The 26,193-nt window shown below is 42.5% G+C and overlaps 1 protein-coding gene across 4 annotated transcripts in view; it reads right to left on the bottom strand.

Annotated features, from left to right (window-relative positions):
* Positions 1–1,873: 1,873 nt before the first annotated feature.
* Positions 1,874–26,193, bottom strand: part of Wdr26 (WD repeat domain 26) — a 41,935-nt gene continuing 17,615 nt past the window's right edge. For 2 of the 4 annotated variants that reach the window (XM_032915710.1, XM_032915709.1), the window contains exons 7-14: positions 25,323–25,461; positions 18,455–18,595; positions 15,566–15,685; positions 13,534–13,679; positions 13,018–13,096; positions 11,968–12,097; positions 9,765–9,950; positions 1,874–6,450 (exon numbers count right to left, since the gene is read on the bottom strand). In XM_032915710.1, the coding sequence (XP_032771601.1) occupies positions 6,425–6,450; positions 9,765–9,950; positions 11,968–12,097; positions 13,018–13,096; positions 13,534–13,679; positions 15,566–15,685; positions 18,455–18,595; positions 25,323–25,461 (967 nt within the window). In that variant the 3' untranslated portion in view covers positions 1,874–6,424. Of the gene's footprint in view, positions 6,451–8,273; positions 8,904–9,764; positions 9,951–11,967; positions 12,098–13,017; positions 13,097–13,533; positions 13,680–15,565; positions 15,686–18,454; positions 18,596–25,322; positions 25,462–26,193 lie in introns of those variants that run through there. The other 2 variants (XM_032915708.1, XM_032915707.1) reach the window with 1 other exon arrangement.

Here is a 26,193-nt window from a genome sequence, read left to right on the forward strand (position 1 = left end):
AAGGCAATAATAGGTCCAACCCCAGCTCCATAGAAGGGGGGAATCTGAAACGTTTTGTCATCCAGGGTCAGCAACCTGAGGTTTTGTCTTTTTTAAAGTGTGCGTGTGAGTGCGTGTTTGTTCTGCCTGCTTCCATCTGTGCACAAGTGTGCAGTGCCTGTGGAAACCAGAAGAGGGTATCACATCCCCTGGAAGTAGACTTACAAATGATTTTGGCTAAGTGGTTTTTTAGAGCAGTCCTCTCTCCTTCACCTGTTTGTTTTTAAAGACGGTCTGGAACTCAGTACCAATCAAACTGTATCCCAAACACGCGATTTTGCCATGTACTTAATAGATTGAAATGTAACGCTGGTTAGCAAAGCTGTTCAAAAAATGGCTGTACTCAGGATTTTCAGTGAAGCCACTTCAACTTAGAGGATTAAGGCCACTTTTCTCAAATATTTTTAAAGGCAGAAGGCTAGCCAGGGTCACTCAAAGCCTCAACTGCAGCTAGCACAGTAAGCCACAGCACTAACTGCACTCAAGTTACTCTTAGGTCTTTTCAGATAAGAAAGGTATCGTTTCAGTTGCTCCCGTGAGGTTGGGTGTGTTGTCAGTCAACTGGAAGAAGCTGGGAGCTTTGGTGCAGCTTCCTCTTGTCTGCTCTGCTACCTTTGCTCAACTGCAGTTCTGGGTCTCTTCCGTGCCATTACGACCTAGTCAAGTGTGGCTGGCGTAAAAGCCAGCGGAGGACTCCTGTAATGGCCGAAGCAGCACTGCTCCCAAGTGTGCTACACTGCCAGGCATGTCTCAAAACTGAAAACAGAAAAGCCTCCAGTAAATCAGGTTTCTGCTTTCTCAGAGAACCTCTGTATGTCCATACTGGAAGGTCGTGGTTAAGGTTTTGTTTTTGCAGTGCTAAGGAATGAACCCAGAGCCTTGCATATATTAGGTAACTACTCTACCAGTGAGCTCTACACCCCAACCCTGGTATAAAGATGTTACTATTCCATGGCTCTGACAGCTCTTCCCTATACCTCACTGCCCAGGGCCTGTGATGTCAGCGTAGGGAACTGGACCTCATCTTATATCCACTAACTCCTAACCTATCTATTGGCACTGGAACAAAGTAGTTTTACTCATTCCCAAAGGAAGAGAACACGGACCCAGTTGTGGATAGTTTCCTTCTAGACCTGCCCAGGGCCTGCTTATTCCACACACTAGATCGTTGAACCTCACTTAATTGAAGGCAACATATTAACTGCTATGATTGCTGATGAGATCTCCACAGGGCAAAGCAAGTAATTCCTCCATAGCATATGTATAGATCCCACCCCCACCTCCAGCTAGGGAGGGCATATGGATTTCTGGACAACTTTGTGGACTTAGAACACTTGATTCTGGGGCCGGAGAGACACAGTCCCCGCAAACATGCCCAACGCTGCACACTGCTAAAACTCCAGGGATCCCACTCCTCTGGTTTCAGAGTGGGAGCAGATGTACATGTGCTTACACAAAAAAAGATTTTCCTTTAATTTCCTTAAAGATTCTTTCGTGGCGGGGGTGGGGGGGGCACATTGTTGCGGACGTCAGTTCTCTTCATACAGGTACTGGTAACCAAGCTTGGGTCATCAGGCTTGGCCCACTGAGCTAACTCAACGTTTTTCCCTCTAATGAGTGATTGGAAGATTGAAGTCTTAACCCAGCACCACTGAGGTGAGTCTCCCATGCACTTCTACTTAAGTACAGGTTTGGGATCTACCTTCTCTGTGACTGGATACACGGCGGCCTTCAAGTACACTAAAAACTGTTCTCTTAGACTCCGTCATCCACGAACCTAGGTCTGGCTATGGCCACCGGCTCAGCAGTCTGTTGAGATGCGATGCCACAAGAATTACTTCATTACTCATTCTGTTTATTGAATCGACAGAGGGAATACAAAGACTGGGCAAGTGCTGGGCACTGACACGGAAAAGGTGGAATTCAAACGAAATTTCAAAATCCCAGGAAAGCAAATCAAAGTTACTGTAATTTCAGTAAAACAAAAAAATTAAAGACATTTAATATACCACACATTTATAAAATAAATGTCAACCAAAAGGTGTCTTGTAAATAATTAGTAGAACAAGTGAAAATAAATATAAGACCTGAAGTTTTTATACTTTAATGAAATAATAAAACAAAGAAATTTAAACTACTAAATATAATCTGAGAGGCAGTTAAAAAGCAAACCCCAAAGTTTAAGAACACAATCCTCTGGCAACATCTTATCAGTCCATGGTTAACTCCATACCAACAGCTCTGTTAGCTACACACACCACAATGCCTTAGCACTTTCCACAGCTCAGAGATCTCTGGAGCAGCACCCAGGTTCTTTACATGATCTCTACAGCTTGGTTTATAAGCATATACATGCCTTTGTGATCTATCTCCCCACACACACACACACACACACACACACACACACACACACACACACACACACACACACACACACACACGCTCTCTCTCCCCTCTCTCTCTCCCCCCACCCTCTCTAGGGGCCAATAACATTTACCATCGAGCCTATAAATGTTGATTTAATTCTAGCATGTTGATCCTGATAATGTAAATGTCTAAGTTAAAGATGGGACACAATTTCATTCTTATAAAAATAGACAAGTATTAACCAAGCCTTAAACTCAAGAGAGTACTTTACATGTGCACAAGACGTTCAGTAAAAATGACAACCTAAAAATTGTTCCTAGTATATTTTATGAATCAAGTTCTTTCTTACACACTTAAACACACACACACACACACACACACACACACACACACACTTTTATACGATTAACTTCATTAAATCCAGGCAATCTGGATTAAGTAGATAGGGATGGGTTTTTGCAACTCTAGGGCAGCTGCTATGACAGTAACTCAACACTGCAAAGTTCAGGTTGGTCTCACCCTGTTTTTAGAAAGTGTCTAAGTGTAACTGCAAATTCACCTCTTTTAAGTTAGCAGTTTATGTGAAATCAGGTATGGTTTTGGAAATGGTGGTAATGCTTTGGCCAGCAACACAAAGGGAGAGTTGGTGAAGTCTAAATGAGACATTAAAGTAAAATTACTAAGTAAAAATGTGTTTTTAGAAATGGGAACAACGGATCTTAAGACAATTATCTTCTTTCCCCCCATCCTTCTGCTGTAAAGCAAGCGATGAGAGGTGTGCGAGACATGCACCCACTGGGAGGCAGGGGTCAGCTCTTGTTTGCAGGAACCAACATCCTAAAAAAGAAAATTTCAACATGGGGAGGGGTGGGGAAAGAATTTTCTATTAATGCCACAGAACGCCAGTTGAGGCAGTGTACTCCTAATTGACTAATCTTGCAGAATTACTGTTTCGGTTTCCCTAGCAGGTTAATTTAATTACTTATAGTTCAGAGAATTCCATTTTTTGTTCTCCCACCCAATAAAATGAGTCAATTTATGGGGACATTTGCAAATAAAATGTCCTGTTATGACCACTTACCTGGGTTACCAGAACATTTATCTGGCCAGGAAGAGCAGCGCCATACAGCTGGCATGAATACTAGTTAGAATCAAAACCCAAATCTCCCCTCACTCACTCCCTCTCCGATTCTTTCCATCACCACCCACAAACCAACCTCAGTGATCCCCGAATCCAACACTTTACCACTAAGAACCAGTTATTTAGAGGAAAGAGACATTTAATTTCATTCTTACTCTAGCCCTTAATCGATGCATTAACAACAAAAGCATTTCAAGCACATGGAGTTGAGCCTACTAACCTGATTTTTGGAGGCAAAATTCTCCACTACTTTGATCTATGTGCAAAAAGTCTTGGTACTTTTCAGCTCAGACACTGGCTAACGCCCTGTGGCAGGCCTGACAGGATTCTCTCAAGCCTTCCTAGAGTTAGCACATTGTCAGAGACCCTCACTTAACTCCTGCCACCAGGCTCTTCCACCACAAACCCTAGGTCTCTTCACCACCTCTCTACCACACTCACTTCATGGCAAGTGTACGAAACAGACACTTACAGCACATTGGCACGGTCAAGTAGCAGTCTCTAGAGGAAGCTGCCAGCTATGACAGACCTGGAACCCAAACTCACCTAGCTTCTATGAACACCTCTGCATAGCTCTAACTCCCCTCTAACAGGGTTATGTTCTGCTGATGTCCCTCACCTTCCGTGTTTTAAATGTACTTCAGAAGCACTGTGAAAACTTCAGAAGCACTGTGAAAACTCAGCTCTAGGTGCAGCGGGGTGTGCTAGCAGAACTTAAGTGCCAACTGCCCTGCTGGGTACAAACCTCAGGGAACACTATGTATGTGCCACGTAGTACAATGTAACCACATCTGTAAACAGCTGTGGAGTTCTACGCCCACACGTTGTTAGTGATTGTTACTGTAGAGACTGGGGTATGTGGGTTAATGGCTTCAGGGTCTATCAATCAAAAGATGGTTTTAACTGCACTGAGGTAAAGAGGAGTTGCCACTTAATTATATACAGTTATGAATGAAAATTTTTATTCAAGCTTAAAGTGAAAAGTAATTTTAGTCAAGAAAATGAAGTACCAGATAAACGGTAACATATTATTTTAACTAAGAAGTATCAAAACAGGATTTCTTTGATTTTCTAAAGTGGTGGTCTTTGAAAAATGATGCTTAAAGGATTCTCTTACATACCCATTCGAATTAATAATCTGCTGACTATGATCTGTCATCTCCTTGCTGTGGCTTTGGGAGAATGAACACTATCTTAAGGCCAAATGTGTTTTCTTCTCCCACTTACTACCTTTTCCCTCCCTCTGACCCCCACAGTGGGAAGACTCCTCAGTACAGGCCTGGCTCTTCTCAGGGTCCTGAAGGGTGTGATCATGGCAACTGCTATGGACTTGGCTTGCCTCAAGGGCAAGTTGTACAAGATTCTTTTTTTTTGTTCACCGGAATACATTGGGAGTAATTCCACTTTCCAATAGCTGTGGTCACCCTGGTTATCCCCGATTGGAAAACATGGATTTCGAGGGAAACTGTTAGACCCAACAGTTATGAGGTTTAAAGCGCATCATGAACATCAGTTGGGCTTATGTTAGCTAGAAGGTCTTCAAAATGAGTAGTCTTTTCTTCCATAAAGGAAACATTCCCGTGAACTAAAGGGGAGGAGAGGGAAAGACTGTCCACAGCACCAGTTTGAATGAGGTTCATTATGGCAACATCTGAGAAGCTGAGAAGGAATCTTCTTTAAATGAGTGTCCCTACGTATGTTGGACATTAAGGGCAATTAGGAGAAACGATTCAGGCTTTAATTCCAGTTTACATGTTCGGAGCCTGCTGAATTCCTCTACGATTCAAAATTCACCTACACTACCAATCCCCGAAGTGGGTCTATCTCCTGATGTCTACTTTTGCTAGATCACACCAAAATGATTCCCGCAAGTTCAGAAGAACTTGGAACAAGCTGTCTTGAAAACCTAGACTGATGCTGATCTCCCGTGTTTATTTATAAAATTTTCCTTTTTGAATCTTGAATTTCTTCAGTATTGTGTACTGATGTTCCTTCGGGAAGAAAATAAAAAGGGGGACCCTTCAGAGTATCTTTCTGGCTTTCCTGTGCCATGTCCTTCTAACACTTTCTGACCATGCCATGTCTCACGTGGCACTCAGAAGAGCATCGGTTACACTGTGTATCTCAATCACAGAGGACACTGTTTTTAAGCTGGTTTAGATTTCAAATGTATACAAATGAAGTCACTTTAATCCTATAAATACTTCTTAATTTATTTTTAAAAAATTGTGCTGTTAACCCTTTTACGGGGCAACAAGCTATGTGAAAAGTACAAAACTTTTTGTCAAATGTAATATTGAGAGTGCTTTAGACATAGTTCACTGGTTTATCATCTGATCAGTATATACTGCGCAACGGGCAAGGCTAGAATCCATGAACCAAGCTGCAAAGATCTCAAGCTAAATAAGGCGGAAAGATTTGGAGAAACAAAAGGAAATTCTTTCCTGTCCAATGTATACTCTTCAGACTAATGAACTCTTCCTATCAAGCCTTCTAAACTGTTAAATAAAGTTTCCAAACAAGCATTTGAACTTCATTACACAGAAGAGCAACAAGAATGGTATCCCACCAGACAAAAGGCAGGAGGGAAAATATATATACTGAGTTCAATGGGTAAGCCTGAATGTAGCACAGTTCTTCACAACCGATGGGGATAATTCAACATGGTGTCCAACAACGTTCTAAAGACGTGCTTCATCACTGGTTACTATGAAGCAAGGTGTAAATGTTTGGCCCCAATCGGGCTTCAAAATGGTTCTTTTTTCACGACGAGCATGTCTGTCCAGCTATCAATCATGTTTGTTTGCACCAAATCCCAAGCCATTAAAATACGACTAATTTTAAGTTAAACAGAAGTCGTCTGCTCCAAATTCGCCATCAACTATCCATGCTACTGCATTCCTCTGAATGAAGACCAGATGAAATGTGCAGAGAAAAGGGAAGAGAGAAAAGAGACCAGTTAGAAACTTTCAACATCTGCATCAAGAAATAACAGAGTAAGTAACAATAAACAAATTATTAATACTTTCATAATCATTGAACAACAGGCCGGCCTCTCAGTTTTTAGGTGATACATTAAATTATAACCTTGTGATTATTTTGAATAATGGAGAAGAGGGGATGAGTAATTATGTTAGAATTTCCCATTTCTATGTTACTCTTGAAGGAAAGGGTAGGGTTGAGACAAAGTCTCACTGGGTCAGTCTGGCTGGCCTGGCACTCACTAGGTAGACCAGGATCGTCTTGAACTTGAAGAGATCTACCTGCCTCTGCCTCCTGAGTGCTAGGATTAAAGGCGTAAACAACCATGCCTGTCAGATTTCCTATTTTTAAAATAAAGCTTGAAATAGATAATTAAATAAGAAAATTTTTGCTAGTTTACAACAAAAAAGATGGAAAGGGAACTCTGGGTGGTATGAGGCGGAGCGGAACATTCTGTCTGCTCAACTCCTCCAGCTGGTCCCAGTCCACCTCATTATCCAGCTCTGTATGGGAAAAGGATATGTGACATTTCTTAAGTTCACATACACCAAGATACGTTCATTTAGAGTGTCTAAGTTTTAGTAAACCCAGTTTGTATTATCAGTATACAACGTTAGACCACCTTCTCAATCTTATAGCAATCATACATTCTGATAAAAACAAAACCGTTCCTCTGGCCTGTGGATTGGCCTATTTTTATATCACTTTAATATAAAATGCAATTACAGCACATGCTATGTCTGGTATATTTTTGTTTCTAGTATGTTTCATTCAGCCTACTGATTTCTAGGTTCATGCACCTTACGCTAATAGCATGTGTAAATATTCCACTTATTCATTCTATTTTATACCGCCCCCAAACACACAATCAAAAATCAGAAAGTAATCAATTCTGCAACTTAACACAAAAAAATCAGCAACTTCTCCTTAAAAAAGTTTTGGGGCGGGGGTTGGGGATTTAGCTCAGTGGTAGAGCACTTGCCTAGCATGCCCAAGGCCCTAGGTTTGGTCCCCAGCTCCGGAAGGAAAAAAAAAAAAAGTTTTGGAGCTAGGAGCTATGATGATAGACAAGCAGCTAAAAACAATGGCTGTCCTTGAAGGGGACCATGATTTGATACCTAGAATGCACATGGTGGGTTTGTAAACCTCTAACTCCTGTCCCAGAGAAGATGGCCTCTTCTGGTTTCTGGGAAAACACCCATAACATAAAAATAAATTCATTTAAAGAAGTTCATGGGGGCTAGAGAGATGACTCAGCAGTTAAGAGCACTGGCTGCTCTTCCAGAGGTCCTGAGTTCAATTCCCAGCAACCACAAGGTGGCTCACAACCATCTGTAAGGGGATCTGATGCCCTCTTCTGGTGTGCCTAAACTCTTATCCCATGCTGGGTAAAACAGCTCTCATGAGCTGCTGCCACATGACCAGTACTTTCATACTTCTTCCAATCACATTCTGAATGCCTAACAAAATAAAGAACTATGGGATGTAAGAGAGTGGGCCTTAGGGTTGGGGATTTAGCTCAGTGGTAGAGCGCTTGCCTAGCAAGGCCCTGGGTTCGGTCCGCAGCTCCGGAAAAAACAAAAACAAACAAACAAACAAACAAACAAACAAAAAAAGAGAGTGGGCCTTGGCAGAACCTAGGACCCACGCAGGAGAAGCAACGGTAAAATCTCCAAGGCCCAGCAGCCCCACTCCGAGTCTCACACCTTTTCACTCTCAGCTCTGTGTGGATTTTTTTTTTTGGTTTTGGTTTTTAAGACAGGCTTCTCTGTGTAGCCCAGCCTACCCTCCAACCCAGAGAGTCTCCCACCTCTGCCTTAAAGGTGTGTGCCACCACTACCCAGCCTCATCTATTTATATATTTAAAACAAAACAAAACAAACAAAACAAAAGCTAACTTCCCTCCAATGGAAATCATTAGTTAAATTGTTGGATTTTTTTTTTTTTTTTTTTTTACTAAATTACTGGGAGGCTGGAGACATAGGTGGCTTTAGAAGTTAAGAGTCTTTGTTACTCTTGCGGAGGACTGGCATGTGGATCCCAGGATCATATCAGGTAGCATGGGCACACAGGCACACACACAAGAAAAACAAAACAAAAACACCAACATAGGTGCAACACACTGAACAAAACAATCTGTAAGTCATTTCCTTCCAAACAAGACATTTTTACTTCTTCTCTTTGAGGAAAATAAAGATATTTACATAAAATTATTACTTCTCTCTAGTACTATTATATTTAATCAAGAATTTGTCCTCATCTGTTAGCTTTATGACTTTCTTCATCTTCAAGTATCAAGGTGGTGGGGAAAACCTTGCAGCCGAAACGGCAGCATTCAACACGTTACTGAGCTCTGTCATGTTTTGGTTCCTTCCTATAAAATGAAAACGAAACTGTGTCGCCTACAAGGTCATGAACATATGTGAGGTTCCTTCCCTATAAAATGAAAATGTATCTCCTCTAATACCATACACATATGAGAGAGGAAATCCTCTTGAGCATGCTACTTGGCACATAGGCAGCCCAGGACATTTTAGTTTCTCCTTTCCCTCACCGTCAGACACAGTTCATGTCAGTATAGCACATTCTATACAGTGCTAAGATATTAGGAAAATCCCAAAATAATGATCATTAAAATTAATGTTTCTCAAGTTTTATACATGTTTGTTCTCATATGTATAAAAATGTTTCATGTAATATCACATTTACATGACAAAACATTTTAATAGATTTGTATGTGCATGCAAGCAAGGTGGTAAGATATATGGTGGTCAAAGGACAATCTTGAGCATCGCCCTTCTTCCAGTTCAAGAGGAAGTCTCTCATTCGCTGCACATGCCTGACAGTTCTGCTGCCCCCTCCCACATCCCATAGAAGCAAAGGGATTGATTTTAGATTCACATTGCTGTACACCAACATGGGGGTTCTGGAATCCAAACTCAAGTCCTCATGCCTATGTGGCAAGCACTTACCACTGACCCGCCTGCGAATCCAAAGATCTTTAATTAATACTACAGCTAATCTGATGCAAATGAGGCAGCATATTCTAGCTTACTTCTTCATTGCCTCTCTAAAAGTAGTAAAACCTAATCCTAGATTTCTTAAACTCTTTCCATAAAATGAGATAGGTGAAAAGAAGAAGAAAAAAAAAGCCATATTGCATGTTTCAACCACTATATAAAGTACTGTCAACTTGGCAATGCTTCATCTCGGGAACAGAACGGTATGACCTTACCTTCAATATTCTGGTGGTCTATGAAAGGCGCTGGTCCCCATATTCTAACAGTGCCATCGTCTGAGGCGCTGGCCATCATGGATGGGATCTGTGGGTTCCAGCTAACACAATTTACTGTGCGCGTGTGCCCTGTGAGCTCCGCAATGGGCAGTTCGCTACGTTTGTGCCAGATGTAAACCTTGTGATCTAAATGTACAGCAATTCAGAGAAATGTTAGGAAGCTATAATTGACAAAATTACTGAGCAAAAATTACTATTTACTATGATTACAATTTACAGGGAGAAAAAATACAGATAATTTAATAAATTAATTTTGTGAAAGCCATGTTACCTTTTTCTGTTTGAGCTCTAAAAATCACAAAAACATTTGTAAGAGTTTGTTCACATATGACTGATAAATATTGCAACCTGGGGCAAGATGGCTCAGCAGTTAGGAGTGCTTACTGCCCCTTAGAGATGGCCAGAGTTCAGTCAGTCCCAAGCACCTATGTGCTGGCTCCTTCTGCAGGCACCCGCACTCACATTCATGTGTGCACACCCAATAGCATTTTTTAACAGAAAAACTCCAATTACAATGAGGGTGTATGAACATAGGAAAGTACAGAACAGAGATGATTAGTACACTGTGGGGAGATCTCAGGTGACAGAAAAAACAAGGTATCCAAACTGAAAACCAGCAACAATTCAGAATACTTTGTGTAATTAAACTATCGCCATGCTATGAAGTGGGAACTATGCTTCCCCCATAATGTAAAGACAGTAACCAAGTTAAGCCACCTCTTATCCAAATGCAGTTAGCCTCTTAATTGTAACAGCCCTGCTTAGGGATTACTATAGACAACCACCTTACTTCTATCTGCATCTTATATGTAGTTTCTAGAAGATGCTAATCTCATGAAGTGACCATAGGAAAAATTAAATCCATTGCACCTTAGTGATAAGCTAATTACATGACCTCGGTTCTAAGTCTGAAAGCAGAACTCAAGGATAAACCAAGTTTATTAAGACATCTATTGGTGAACCAAAGGGTCAGTGTGGAAATCTGTGAGTGAGTGAGTGAGTGAGTGGGTGGGTGGGTGAGTGGGTGAGTGAGTGAGTGAGTGAGTGAGTGGTGGGTGAGTGGGTGGGTGGGTGGGTGGGTGAGTGAGTGAGTGAGTGAGTGAGTGAGTGAGTGAGTGAGTGAGTGAGTGAGTGAGTAGGTGAGTGGCCTGCTCTACGTTTCAGGAGCTAGGACTCAGGGCACGCACTGCCATACCTGGTGGTATGTTGTAGTTCAGTGAAAGAGCACAGGCTTGAAAAGTGTGGCGATAGATACACACCTTTGATTCCACAACCTGGGAGGTGGGCAGATTTCTGTGAGTTGTGGTTCGTGTGAAGACATGTTCATGGGAAGTATGTGCTGACAAGGCAGCAAACAAAGTAGATCTGAAGCCATCAAGGTCAGAACTAGGCATGGCTTATGATGACTATGTTCTAATCTATTCCTGTGTAAGACAGTTGTTCTTTGTTTCTTTTTTTCCTGGGAGACAGGCTCATGTAGCCCAGGCAGTCTCACACTCACCATGTTGCAGAGGATGACCCTGAACTTATGACCCTCTTGCCTGTACTCCTAGTGCTGCGATTATAGGTGTGAGCACTATGCATGAACGTGTGAGGGACTGAACCCAGAGCTTTAAGCACATACACCAACTGAGCCATAGCCACACTGGTGTGGGCCTATGCTCTCTGTGTAGCCCTGGCTGTCCTAAACTCAGAGACCTGCCTAGCTCTGCGTCCACCTTCAGAGATTCAAGGCATGTGCCACTATGACCAGCAAGGCTGACTGTTACCAACCTTCGAAAATGCCCAGTCCCATGAACAAACAAGTGTAAGGATTAACTTGATTCAAAATCTCACACACTTCCAAACCACAGCCATCAGAGGCACTACTAATCCGTAACAGTAAGGACGGCTCAGCCAGGGAATGAGAGCAGCTTGAGGCCCTGGGTCCTACCACCACCACCACCACGACGAAGGAAAACAAACAAAACCTAATAACAAAATTAACAACAAAATTAAGGACTCAAGCCATTTCCCGAAAGGTAACATTAAGAGTACTGGATGACAGACTAAAAAATGTAAGATCAGATCTTACGCTTGCTGAGAAATACGCTCCCCTGAAAGGCAGGGAGAGAACTGCACCAGTGGGGCAGGAATACTTTACCTTCACTGCCACTAGCGATGAAGTCTTCATTATGGCCTCCAAAGCACGAATGAATTGTATAAAACCCTTGTGTAACACCTTGATATTTCCTTACTAAAACTCTGTCTTGCAAGTCCCATAAATGAACTCCCTGTAGGGAAAAAAAAAATCCTTGTTGCTGCTGTTTTCTGAGACAGGGTCTCACTCTGTAGCCCTGCAGGTTTTGCCGGTGTGTGTGTGGGGGGGGGGGCTTTTTATTTTTAAAGTTAATCTCATTGTATGCCCCCAGCTCCCATGGAACTGACCAGCTTCTGACATCCTCCTGCCCACCACCATGCTTTTCTTTAAAAAAAAAAAAAAAAAAATACAAGAGGATTTCTCTGTGTAGCCCTGGAACTCACTCACTCTGCAGACCAGGCTGGTCTCAAACTCAGGCCCACTGGCCTCTACTGCCCCTAACTGGGGTTAATGCTGTGCAGCACTGCACCTGGCCCTCCCCAGCAGAAGCGCATACAAATCACTGGTTTGTTTTATTTTTTAAGAGACTATCTTCATGGGCTGCTCGATGGTTCTAAATCTTCCTAATGCTGGGACCTTTCAAGGCTGCTCCTAATGGCGTGCTGACCCCCCAACCATAAAATTATTTTGTTGCTACTCATAACTGTAATTTTGCTGCTGTTACGAATCTTACTGTAAATATCTGATAGGTAACCCCCATGAAAAGGTCACTCCACCCAGAGAGGGGTTGTGACCCACAGGCTGAGCTGAGAAGCACTGACCTAGCCCAGCTGGCTTGGAGCTGCCACGCACACCAGGAGTGTTAGGTAAATTCCTAACACTTGGGCAAGTGCTGGGACAGAAGGTGTGGTCTCTCCAACCCAGTCTAATAGAGTTTAACAGTCACTGTGAATAGTCCTTCTTCTATTGTCAAAAATGTCAGTTATTTCAACTAACTTATTCCTGATCCTTACACATTTAAACACTAAACTCAGGTATTTTACACTTATACTAAAACAACAAAAGCAAATTTTCACTAAAACAAAAATTTTTAAATGTTTTAAAAAACCATACCTGAGTTGCTACATTTAACAAAGCTAGTCGGCCGTTTTTTGAAATAGTGAATGACATAATAGGATGATCCTCTTGTACTCTGTAATCAGAAATGATTGGTCAGGAACAGCAAATGAGGAGCCAAGTATTTCAAAATAGGAGACTATAAAATATTATAGTTTAAATGATATTTTGCCATACATAGGTCAGAATGAGCGAGCAAATACTACCTAAATGCCAGCTCAGATTACCAATCAAAATAAAAAACCAAACAAACAAAAATTGCTTTTCTGAAAAAGCCCAACTAAACACACATTTTGGTATATTAGAGCATTTCTTTCTTTTTCCTTCCTTCCTTCCCAACCCCCTCCCCCGTTCTTCTAAAGCAGGGTTTCTCTGTGCAGTCCTGGCTGCTCTGGAACTCAGAGATCTGCCTGCCTCTGCCTCTGCCTCTGCCTCCTGAGTCATAGGATTAAAGGGACGGGCCACCACCACACCAGCTAAATGAGACCTGTTCTAATGGAAACAAAGTATTACATGTTTCTATCTGTCAGGTCCTCGAAGTTGTAGCCCCGGATTCTCTGGTGTGTGTCAGAAGCCAGCACAGTCTTCCCGTCACTCAAGCACCACAGGCATTGCACTCGCACTCCCTCCCAGGAGTCCAGAAGATTTCCATCCAGGTCCTAAGCAGAAAAACAAGAAACCGAAACAAACCTCTCAGAAACGCTTGGCACTGCTTTCTGAGAACAATGTGACAAGGAACTAACTGCTGGGAGTTTGACTACAGGTCTGTGTGTCCTGTAACACTAGGACATGCAGCACTGACACATGAAAGGAGAACTAACAAGTAATAGCTTGTAACCTGCGCAGATAAACAGCAATGAATCCCATAAGCTTCATCTTACTAGAAAGTAGTGAGTCTCGACAGCTACCCAGGAGATCCTGGGCTACCGGTGAGCTGAGCCTGGAGTACAGTAAACCACCTACCCAGAAGAAAAGCAGGCGGTTACACAGCCTGTTAGATGCCACAAAGACCAACTATGAATGAGTCTCTGTAAACACCTAACGAATGTGATACAGTGAGGGAAAAATAATCTAAGAACCAACCCGTCAGCCATGTGAGACAGGGACAGGACAGACAGAACCCGCACAGCACAAGGACACTTCATTCATCACAGCTCCCAGGGTAATACCTTAACTTAATTAACTAAACTACAACTGCCTGGCATGGTGGTGCGTGCCTCCAACCCCAGCACTCTGTAGGCAGATGAAGGAAGCCCTCTGAGTGTGTGAAGTCTGGTCTACAGAGGGAATGTCAGGACAGTCAGGGCTACCGAGACCCTGCCCCAAAAATAAGAACACAAGTGCAATCCACACAGTAGCTGGTGACCATAAGATCCCTGAAATTCTAGAAAATTCTTCAGCGGTTGGCACTTCTTAAAGGGCTTGTAGAAAATCATGTGTCACTGTGAGGTGTGTACACATGAGCACAGTCACTCATGAAGCTGGAATGGGACACTGGACCCCCTGAAGGCAGAGGCAGAGGCAGCTGTGAGCCACGCAGCACAGGTACTGGAACCCAGCCTGGGTCCTGTGGAAAAGCACCGCGTGTTCAACCTCTGTGCCACCCTTTCAGCTCAGCATCGGTTACTTTACTCTGCAGATGTTTCTATCCCGTCTGCTCATCAACACCAGCATTCTTGTGGGTGGTTGTAGTTCCACACAAGGTCTCATAAATCCCAGGCAACCATGCAGAATCGTCTTGTCTCCCAAGTGCTAGAACTGCAGTGTGTGCTACCATGCCCAGTTTTACTGGGTCCTGGGGAGCAAACTCAGAGCTCTGATATGTTAGCCAGACATTGTACAATCTGAGCTACAGCCTACAAATATGCTTTATTGCTTTTTGATTTCTTGAGATGGGGTCTCTCACTTTATAGTCCAGGTTAGTATCTAATTCACTATAGCCCAGGTTATCCTTTAACTCTGCAATTTTTCCCATTCAGTCTCCCAAGGGCAGGGATTATAGGCATGGCCACCATGCCCAGCTAGTAATGTTTTACTTACAAAGGTCTAAACCCACTCAAAAGAAATTGCTGAGATTTCCAGTCCTATAAATTAGTACCTTTGTTTTTGAGACCTTTGTTTTGGTAGTCCTGGCTGAACTAGACCTCAATGATGCACCACCCTCTGCCTCCCAAATACTGGAGTATAGCTAATTCTACATTTTTCATGAATACCTGAAAGAGTTTTAAAAATAGGAAAAAAGGACAGTAACGAATATTCTATCAAATACTCACTTAGGAGCAAGGTGAACCAGGTTTTCATGCAGCGTGTCAAGTGAATCTGCTTTTATTTTATGTTTTCCTTTTTTGAGAAGGCTCTCACTGTATACATAGCCTTGGCTGGCCTGTAACTCAGGGAGATCTGTCTAGCCCCACCTTTCAAGTGCTGTGATTTAAAGCATGTGCCACCATTCCCAGTAAGTAGAAATTTAAAGGATCATTTAAAAAATAAAAAACGATTTCCGTTTAAGTAGTCAGACAGTGGCGAGGAGGCACTCGGTACTTACGCACTGGTAGAACTGGCCGCGCTGACCTCCCGTCACAAAGCGTTTTCCATCTGGGTTCCAGGCTACACTGGTCAGGCTGTCTTCATGAGATTGGCTCATTTTCGTTCTTAATTCTCCCGTCTATAAGGAAATAGAACTGTGGATAAGATGTTTGAGATTTATCTCTAGGGGGTTAGAGAGTAAAAGACTGTGAAGGAAGAGGAGAAAGGAGAGAAGATTTTCCTGGTCAGAAAAACACATTTTGTGGCCTCACCAGAAACAAGACTATAGCACTTAACAAAAACTAACAAGTTCAGATATGAGATAACCTTTAATAAATTCTAATACAATTTTTATCTTAAAAGAATTATATTCATAAACTAACAATTTTTCACAATCAAGACAATGAAAATCCCGAAGTTATACCCTAAACCCTTCTGATCTTCCATCTAACTCCAAAATTCTTTATGAATTTTATCCTAAAACTGTATTAATGCAACTAGCAATTCTTTAAAAAAAAAAAGTTATTTATTCTATATGAGTGCACTGTCACTGACTTCAGACACACCAGAAGAGGGCATCAGGCCCCATTACAGATGGTTGTGAGTCACCATGTGGTTGCTGGGAATTGAACTCAGGACCTCTGGAAGAGCAGTCAGTGCTCTTAGCCACTGAGCCACCTCTCCAGCCCCTTGAGTGTTTACTTTTAACAAATACATAAAAACAGCTTGGGGCTGGAGAGACAGCTCAGTGGCTAAAAGCACTGACTGCTCTTCCAGAGGTCCTGAGTTCAATTCCCAGCAACCACATGGTGGCTCACAGCCATCTGTAATGGGATCTGATGCCCTCTGCTGGTGTCTGAGGACAGCTGCAGTGTACTACAGTATACTTATATATAGTAAATAATTGTCAATAAAAAGAACAGTAAGCTCTGGGGCAGAAGTTTTCCTTCTACTCTGCACAGACATGAAGTCATTCCATTAGAAACTATGGTAAATACAAGCAGTCTGTGGGCTTTTCTTGTTGTTTTGGTATTAAGTCTTTATTTATGTGGATTTTCAAGACGGGGTTTCTCTGTATAGTCCTGGCTGGCCTAGAACTCAAGAAATCTGACTGCTTCTGCCTCCACAGTGCTTTACTCCATAGGGAGTAAAGGCATGTGCTGCCATCACCATGACCAGTACCAGCACCTTCAGACTTCTTAAGGACTATCCGTCTAGGAAAAGCCCTAACTTAAGACTACCTAGGAACATATATATATATATATCATAATAACCTTGACCCAGATACTAAACCCTGACCACACAAGTGCCAGTCACTGTATCCTCAGTAATACTATACATGCCTACTTAGGAGGGCAAAAAAGCTTTAATGGGGGAAAAAAGGTCATTTAGATCAGATTCTCTGTTTTATTCCAATTTTTAGTCATTGTTTTGCCATCTCCCTAAACCCAAACTTAACAATGGTTAATTGCTAACTTAATACAAATAGCACAAAAGACATTTCTGGAACAAAATGAGATATGGTTAGGTGTTAGAAAGTAACAGGTGCTAGAGATGGCTTAGCCATTATTAAAAGCATTTGTTGCTCTTCCAGAGAACCAGGTTTGGTTTTTGCCACCACATGGTGACTTCCTGCCACGAGGACCTGATGAAGCAGTAGGGAAGCCCTCCTCAGACAGCATCAGGACTGCACCTCTGTTCAGTGTCCACTCTCTTGCCCAGGCCTCCCATGCTTCTTGACTCAACTCTGTGAGGTATCCTTATTCTGTCCTGGAGCTTGCTATGTAGACCAGGGTGCCTTGAACTTGGCTGCCCCTACCTCCACCTTCCAAGTGCTGGAGTCAAGGTGCATAGCACCACAGCCTGCCTGCAGTATTATTTCAGTCTTGTATTAAAGTTACTGGATTCAAAGGCCCATCCCATCGAGTTTGACTTTTACACTCAAACCATAGATTATCATTTTTTTACTCGAGTTTAAATTTTGAATACGGGATTTAAAAAACATGTAAAATGGAATCAATCTAATGCCAAGTTTTTCTAAAATAATATCATAAATTATATTTTAAATTAGAAAAAGTAATATAAAAGTATGTTCTTAGAACATTCTTTAGTGGTACTAAACAAGCTCAGACTACTAAATGTAGGTTAAGAGATGCTGTGCTTGCCATCAACATATGAAATTACGGGCTGGAGAGATGGCTCAGGGGTTAAGTGCACTGATTACTCTTGCAAAGGTCCTGAGTTCAATTCCCAGCAACCACATGATGGGTCATACCCATCTGTAATGGAATCTGGTGCCCTCTCCTGGTGTGTCTGAAGACAGCAACAGTGTACTCATATATATAAAATAATTAAAAAAAAAAAAACCCAAAATATGAAATTATATTTAACATTTGAAAGGTTACGTTTTATACACAATGATGAAAACATAAAAATCTTTTCTGATTCAATAGTATAAGTTCCACTGAGCAAAGCACACATGTTGGAAATGCTTACTGGGCATCTAAGCTTTGATGCCTTAAATAGATTTAAATTTATACTTGAAGCACCACAACTTACAGGAGACGAGTTACAGTAGTTTAAATAGATTTAGATTTATAAATCCAGACACCTGGGCTCTCCACTCTTGAAGCACCACAACTTACAGGAGATGAGTTAGAGTAGTTTGGGTTAAACAGTTTTGTTGTATAAACTAAGAATAGTGTTTGTTTGTTTTGTTTTTTTCCCCTTAGAGACAGAGTCTTAGTGTAGCCCTGGCTGACTTGGAACTCCTTCTGTAGACCAGGCTGGCCTCAAACTCCGAGATCTACCCGTCTCTGCCTCCTGAGTGCGGGATAAGGATAAAAGTTTTAATAAACATATGTATTGAGAGTATGTTGGACATGAACTAAGGATAGAACTTGCTCACTTGTACATTCCAAAGCCAAAGCTCAGAGCAGTCGTCTGGACCACAAGCAACAAGGTAGCTGTCATCTGGACTCCATGCTATGTAAGAGACACCATACGCATGTCCTTCTAACGTTTTAAGCAGTTTTAACAGGTGTGTATCCTAAAAAATAAAATAAAACAACTGGGTTAAACTCCTACCCTAAAAGCTACCATTTTCAGGCACAAGAACTTAAGTACATTGATGTTCTCATTTATTCTTTGTGTTTCTACACCAATCCCGCGTAAGCTCGGCCGCTTGCTTCACAGACATTCACTCACACCGACAGATTAATCACCGACTATAAACAAGAGGTTGTGTACATACAAATATGTATTTGCCCTGAGAAAACTTAAGACTGGAAGTAGATGTGTATACTAAGTCAGCTCTTCTTAACGATTTGGAAAACTTAACCGACACATTAAATGCATAAAATACATCCTCTGAGGGTAATAAATTTCAACAGTTTCAACTATCACTATCTAATAACATTCTTACCATCCCCCCCAAAAGAAATCCTGTATCTGGTAGTGATCATTTCTCTCCTGCAGTTTCCAGAACCATTGCTTTGTTTTTACTGATCTGTCTATTCTGGGTCTCTACTAGTTGGCTCCTTTCACTTCCGTGTCTGTGGTTCATTCGCACCGTATCTGATTTTAGTGAGTGATACTCCACTTTACACACACAGTTTGTCTGTTTGGTGTCTACAATTTTTAATATTAAGAGTGAAATAGCTAAAACTGTGTAGGACTTTTCTGTGGGCATGTCTTTTACCACTAACAGTGTAATCTCGACATTATCCTGCTAATAACGACATACTCCAGGGCTCAGATGAAGTTTTAGGAAGATTAAGCAATCTGCCTGCCTGGATAAGGAAGGCACCTCAGAATCAATGGGGATGACCTTAGAAGTGACTCACTACACTGGGGACACGGAACCCGAAATGGCCACCTGCTGTAGTCAGGCAGGAACCCTGGTAGAGTGACAGACACCAACCCACCCAAAACACGTTCAACCCCAAATTTACCTTGGCCAGAGGGAATGCAGGGCAGGGCATGGAGGAGAGACTGAGGGAATGACCTTCCGATACCCGGTCCAACTGAGACCCATCCCATGGGCAACACCAATCCCTAACACTACTAAGGACACTCTGTTATGCTTACAGACAGGAGCATGTGGTCCTCTGAGAGGCTCCCCCTAGCAGCTGACTCAGATACAGGTACCCACAGTCAAACAGAGGATGGAGCTTGGAGACTCTTATGGAAGAACAGGAAGGAGGATTGTGGCCCCTGAGGGGGGTAGGAACTCCACAGGAAGACCAACAAACCTGGACCCTTGGGGACTCACACAGCCTGAACCACCAGCCAAAGAACATACATGGGCTGGACCTATGCCTTCCTGCATACATGTAGCAGATGTGCAGCTTGGTCTTCATGGAGGTCCTGAACAACTGGAGTGGGGGCTATCCCCAAAGCTGTTACCTGTCTGTGGGACATGTTCTTCTAGCTGGGCTGCCTTGTCTGGCCTCAGTGGGAGAGGAAGTGCCTCACCGGCAGAGACTTGAAGTGCCAGGATGAAGAGATATCAGGGGGCCCCAACCCACTTGGAGAAGGGAAGGGAAGCTGGGGGAATTATGGGAAACAGTGACTGGGAAGGGGACAATGAATGGAATATAAAGTGAATAATAAAAGAAATCTGTCTTTGCCAGTGAAGAGAATGTGCAAAGGCTGCCTCCTTCGGGCCTATGCTGTGCACGCTGAGCTACACACAGAGCAAGTGGGTAAGTGGCATGGCCTGCAAAGTTGGCATGTTCACCTCACGGTAACAGCTGGATTTGACATGGTGGGTTAAACCACTAAAAAATGCCAGTCTAGGGCTGGAGAGACGGCTCAGTGGTCAAGAACACTGACTGCTCTTACAGAGGTCCTGAGTTCAATTCCCAGCAACCACATGATGTAATGGGTTCTGATGCCCTCTTCTGGTGTGTCTGAAGACAGTGACAGTGTACTCATATATAATAAATAAATTAAAAAAAAAAAAAGCCAATCTAGGGACAAGGACTTAAGACATTAAGGGCTAGGGAGTGGGTGGGAGCACCGATGCTGAGGATGAAGCAGAAGGAAAAGACCCAAACAAGCTAACCCAGCAGTCTCAAACATGCGCGCATACAAGAGTGAGCATGTGCACACAGAGCATAACAAAAGGCCCGACCTGTCAGAACCACAGACTGGAAGAGAGCACAAGAGGGACAAGGCAAAAGATTCTAGCAGTACGTACGATGCCTGAGGTCCAATCCCCAGCACTCAGGGTGGGGTAGAAAACAAACTCCAAATTTCTGGTTTAAGGAAGGTAAAAAGAAAATAAAGAGGGGCTGGGGATTTGGCTCAGTGGTAGAGCGCTTGCCTAGCAAGCACAAGGCCCTGGGTTCGGTCCTCAGCTCCGGAAAAAAAAAAAAAAAATAGAGGAAATGTGACCCAGTAATATGGACTAGAGATTTACTGAGCCCAACTCAAAAATAAACTATGTCTATTTGTGTACTTGGTAGGGTGGGAAGTGGGGTGCAGAGGCCAGAAGAGGTTACCTGTGGCCTAGGACTGAAAGTTACACGAAGTTCTGAGTGGTCCGAATGGCCTGATATTGATGTTAGGAACTAAACTGGGGTCCTCTGGAAGAACAGGAAATGCTTGATCACTGAGCCATGTCTCCAGCCCCTTGAACGAAATTTAAGCCTGGAGTAGGGAGGATCTATTAGTGATGACCTCTAAGAAACTAAAAACAGGTCTGAAAATAGTGTAATAAACTGAAATCTCCTGGCTCCAGAACTGTAACTGGGAAGTGGACTGTTTATTTATAGGTCCTAAGCTTATCTTACATGACAGTATAGTCCAATCCATGATCTTCAGAAATCAAAATATGTAATAATACAACAGTTTAAAATCAGATCAAGGGCAGGTCATTATTGGCTTACATAATTTTAAATATTTTTTGACTAGCTCAACATTGCCAAACGCAAAATCTGGACAAAACAGTACTCTAGATGTATACAAAGATTTGCTTCTAAGTTGACAATAAATTTCTTTACAAATATTTATCTAGAAAACCAACTGTTTTATGCAGGCATGTTATCTCAGTACTTGGAAGGTTAGACATAGGAAGATCCTAAGTTCCCGCCTAGGCTAGGCTACACATAACATCCTATCTCAAAAGACCACAGGAGGAACGAAGAGAGGCTGGTAGGGAAGGAAGGGAAGAGAAAGACAAAAGAGGGAGACAAAGAAAAGAGACCAATTGCCTTAAATAACTCAATAGAAAATAACTATGACCGGTACAGGTGCTGCTCTCTCCCGGGCCCCATCTGACTCCCAGCACCTGGCGGCAGCTTACAGACATCTGACTCCAGCTCCACGGGGTCCGACCCTTCTCTGGCCTCAGAAAACCAGTTGTACACACACACGCAGGCAAAACACCCACTGTTGGGTTTTTCCAAGAGCATAGTCAACTTTTCTAAACAGTATTTGAAAAGTGCCATCACACCAAGAGTTAACCAGCCTCAGGGAACCTTCAATATAGTGTAACCATCTAAAAATTATCCTCACATTTCAGATTGGAATCTAAGTATTAATTCTGCATTCCTAAATTAATATGGCCTTACAACTGATACCTAGTACATTCTGCATAGTCAGTATTACAAGAAAAACATTCTGTGAAACACTGGCATACAAATCTAAACTCCTCAGCAAAAGATTCAAAAGATTTGCTTCTTTAGGTTCATCTCCTGGTCTTCTAAAAACTCTTCTCCCAAGTGAGCCTAGGCTGTTCCTAAAGGTACTCAGTCCACTGGTTGACCTTATCTTTAAGAGAACAATGTAGCCAGGTGTGGTAGCGCAAGTCTTTAATTCCCCCTCACTCCTGAGGCAGAGGCAGGTAGACCTCTGAGTCTGAGGCCAGCCAGGACTACACAGAAAGAGAGACTCTGTCTCAAAAACTAAACCAACAAAAAAAGAGATCTATGTAAGCTACAACCTCACTGGCCTTGCCCTTTGTTTCCCAGGTGATCAACTTTCACAGCCTAAGCTTGAACATACAGCCGGAACTTTAAGTTATGTGTGCTTCCACGCCTGGACCCACAGTAGCGTGTGCATGTGTGCCTGCTATGATCATCAGTTGCTGATGTAGGATGACAGTGGCTTCATGAATATCTACCAGAAACATCGGGTAAAACATACGGAAATTACTTGGTGCATTTGTTTGCTGTCTGGGTCAGTTGGCGTCAGTGACTTCATTCCTTGTATAAAAGTCTGTTAAAAGACTTCTATAGGGCTGGAGAGATGGCTCAGTGGTTAAGAGCACTGACCATTCTTCCAGAGGTCATGAGTTCAATTCCCAGCAACCACATGGTGGCTCACAACCATCTGTAATGGGATCTGATGCCCTCTTCTGGTGTGTCTGAGGACAGCAACAGTGTACAGTGTACTCATATACATAAAATAAATACATAATTCTTAAAAAGATTTCTGTAAAAGTGTCTCCTATTCCTTCCCCACGTGATGCTTTTCCATCAGTCATTTAAAAAAATAAGCCCTTTGTTGGGGACAGACATAAATACACAGACAGGCAGATTCAGATTTGTACCACAGAGAGACAGGGAACGGGAAAGGCATCAAGAGGAGGAAGAAGGTGAGGGTTCAAACCTGGGCACATTGTTGGTTAAATGGCTCTAAGAGGGCAGGCTTACTGTTTCCCTTCCTTAGGGATGCCGGTGAATTATTTGTGACTGAGCTTACCACTAATGCATTTAAACTGAGAGTACATTGCATTACAGAGAAGTATTAGCAAGTATATTAGGTAACAAGGTATAAATGCAGTATTGTCCCGTAACAGAGAAATTTCAAACACTCTCATTTCATATTATGATTGCAGCAGATACCTTACAAACGTTACTAATTCACAATGCTGGTAGTCATTATCGGCTACTAAAATTTAGTGCTAATAAAGGAGCATATTTTGTACTTCTGTGGGTTGAGAGCCCACATTTCAATATAATTAGGTTTCCTAAGTAATTAGTGTGTCATTTATTCTGTGTGTGTGTGTGTGTGTGTGTGTGTGTGTGTGTGTGTGTGTGTGTGTGTGTGTGTGTGTGTGTGTGTGTGTGTGTGTGTCGCCTATGTAGGGAGAGATAGATAGGCTATGTGTTTTGGCTTGTATATTTAAAACAGCACCTCTTTAAGACAGCGGACAACTGTCAGACTGTTAAGTAGGAATCGCAGTACAAACAGGTAAGAACTCCTTCAGTGAAGAGTGCTTGGCTCCCTTCAACAGCATGTCAGAAGTGAGTGTCCGAGCGCCTATCTCAAATGTGTATGTTTCCTTCTAGGGTGCCTGTGAGTATTTGTGTGTGTGTTGTATGTTCAGATACGTGTGTGGGGACCAAGCGCCATGGCCTACATGTCAGGGTAACTTTGTGAAGCCAGTTCTTTCCATCTTTCTGTAGGTCCCAGGGAACAATACCAGGTCTCCAAGATTTCCTTTACTACTGATCTGTCCCGTTAGCTCCTAAAACTGCTGTTGTTAAAATAAATTTCAGGCCAGTCTATTTATCAAGAGTCAGAAGCCGATTTTAGCTCTAAGCTAAGTTTTATTTACTCAGATCTTAGGTGAACAGCTGAACAGGTATAGTTCATTCTGTTTTGACTAACAGACAGGCTGTCTACGTGTGTGTGTGTGTATGTGTGTATGTATGTGTGTGTGTATGTATGTATGTATGTATGTATGTATGTATGTATGTATGTATGTTCAACTGGTTAAAAGAAATGAACTCATTTATTTATATCTGTGGGCCATCTGGTAATAAAGACAATTGCTGAGTAGAGAAAAGTTAGCACTTAAAACCTATATGCAGTAATTTTCAAACGCCATCACTGGGGAAACCTAGGGAAGACTGCCCATGGGATCCCACTGTATCAGCACGCAACACCTCACCCCAGTCTCCTCACTGCCATTCAAGAGACTGTGCTTCAGCACCTCCGAGTTGCTCCGACAGTTTAATAACGCACACCAACTTGGCACAATCTTTAGTACTTAGTACAATACCGTACAACTGGAATAATACTAATCATAAACATAAAAGAAAAACACAAGCAGGAAAAAACTCTAGGAAAAGTGATGGACATAGGCACATCTCTATCTGCCCGGCATTCAGGAAGGAAGGCTGGGACGGGGAGTCTTCAGTTCTATAAAAGCCTGGAAAACTGAGTAAGAACTGGTCTCAAAAAAACAAAACAAAACAAAACAAAACAACAACAAAAAAAAGACCCAAAAAATGGACCAGCAGAAGACTACTTATACATACGTATATTAAATTAGGTAAGCAGCCGGGCAGTGCTGCTCTCATTCTTTTTTTTTTTTTTTGGTTCTTTTTTTCAGAGCTGGGGACCGAACCCAGGGCCTTGCGCTTCCTAGGCAAGCGCTGTACCACTGAGCTAAATCCCCAACCCCTACTGCTCTCATTCTTAATCCCAGCACTCAGGAGGCAGAGGCAGGCGCATCTCTGAGTTTGAAGCCAGTCTGATCTACAGAGCGAGAGCCAGGGCAGCCAGGGCTACACTACAAAATAGGGACAAAAAGGTAACCAGTGAGTTAAGATCCAAAAATACCCATTTTAGGGCTGGAGAGATGGCTCCGCACTGCTACTCTGGCAGAGAACTGGGCTTTCAACTGCTGGAATGTCCATGGTGGCTCCTAGCCATATAGAACTTGGATCACATGCACTCTTCAGGCCTACGTGAGCGAGGCACGCCCTCGTGCGCACAGACACACGCACACGCAGGCACCCTCACACAGGAGTACATACCGCATCAACTTGCCATACGATCACTGTGGTGTCCTTTGAGCCTGTTGCGAGTTTAGTGCCATCATTGGAGAATTTACAGAACCACACTTCATTACAATGCTCTGTCAGTATCTGCTGAGTGTAACAGGGAAACTGCCTCCTAGAACAAACAAAGCCACACAGAATTACTCTTTCAAAGCATATTCAGCAATAATGAGAAGGACATTTAACAACTGAGAGAACTTTTGGAGATCACATCATAAACCTCAATATAAATATGAGTGCATTTAAAGAATCAAATTTACTTTGGTATGGTTAAAAAATAAAACACTATAATAACAGGCACTTTTTTTCCAAGCCAACTCTAATGAAAATCTGTTAATATAAAACCAACTTCAACCTAAAGTTTACTTTTTTGCTCCCTTCTGAAGACTACTTGGTCTGATTAAGACAATTCATGTAAGTAATTATTACTCAGGATTATGTTTCCCCACTTTGTAGATGAATGATAGTTGTTTTACGTGGAATAAGGAAGCGTGTTTAAGTACATGAATCGATAGGTAAGCTATGGTTAAAAGACTTGGTATGACAAAGAAAACAGAGGGAGCAGTGAGATGGTAAAGTGTCTGCTGCTAGTCAGCCGACACCCCCAAATCCCAAGCCAGCTCCTAACACTGCCTGCTGCCTCCATATAGGCACTGACATGCATGCACACTCATTAAAAACTAATGAGTGGCTGGCAAGATGGCTCAATGGGTAGCAAAGTGCTTGCTGTCAAGCCTGACTGCCTGGTTCAATTCCCAGAACTCGCAGGGAACATGTTGACTGTTTCACCTGCATGTGTGTGTGTGCATCATATGCATGACTCATGTACCATGTGGAAGCCTGGGAA

Source organism: Rattus rattus, chromosome 10, assembly GCF_011064425.1.
Source record: "Rattus rattus isolate New Zealand chromosome 10, Rrattus_CSIRO_v1, whole genome shotgun sequence".
NCBI lineage: Eukaryota > Metazoa > Chordata > Mammalia > Rodentia > Muridae > Rattus > Rattus rattus.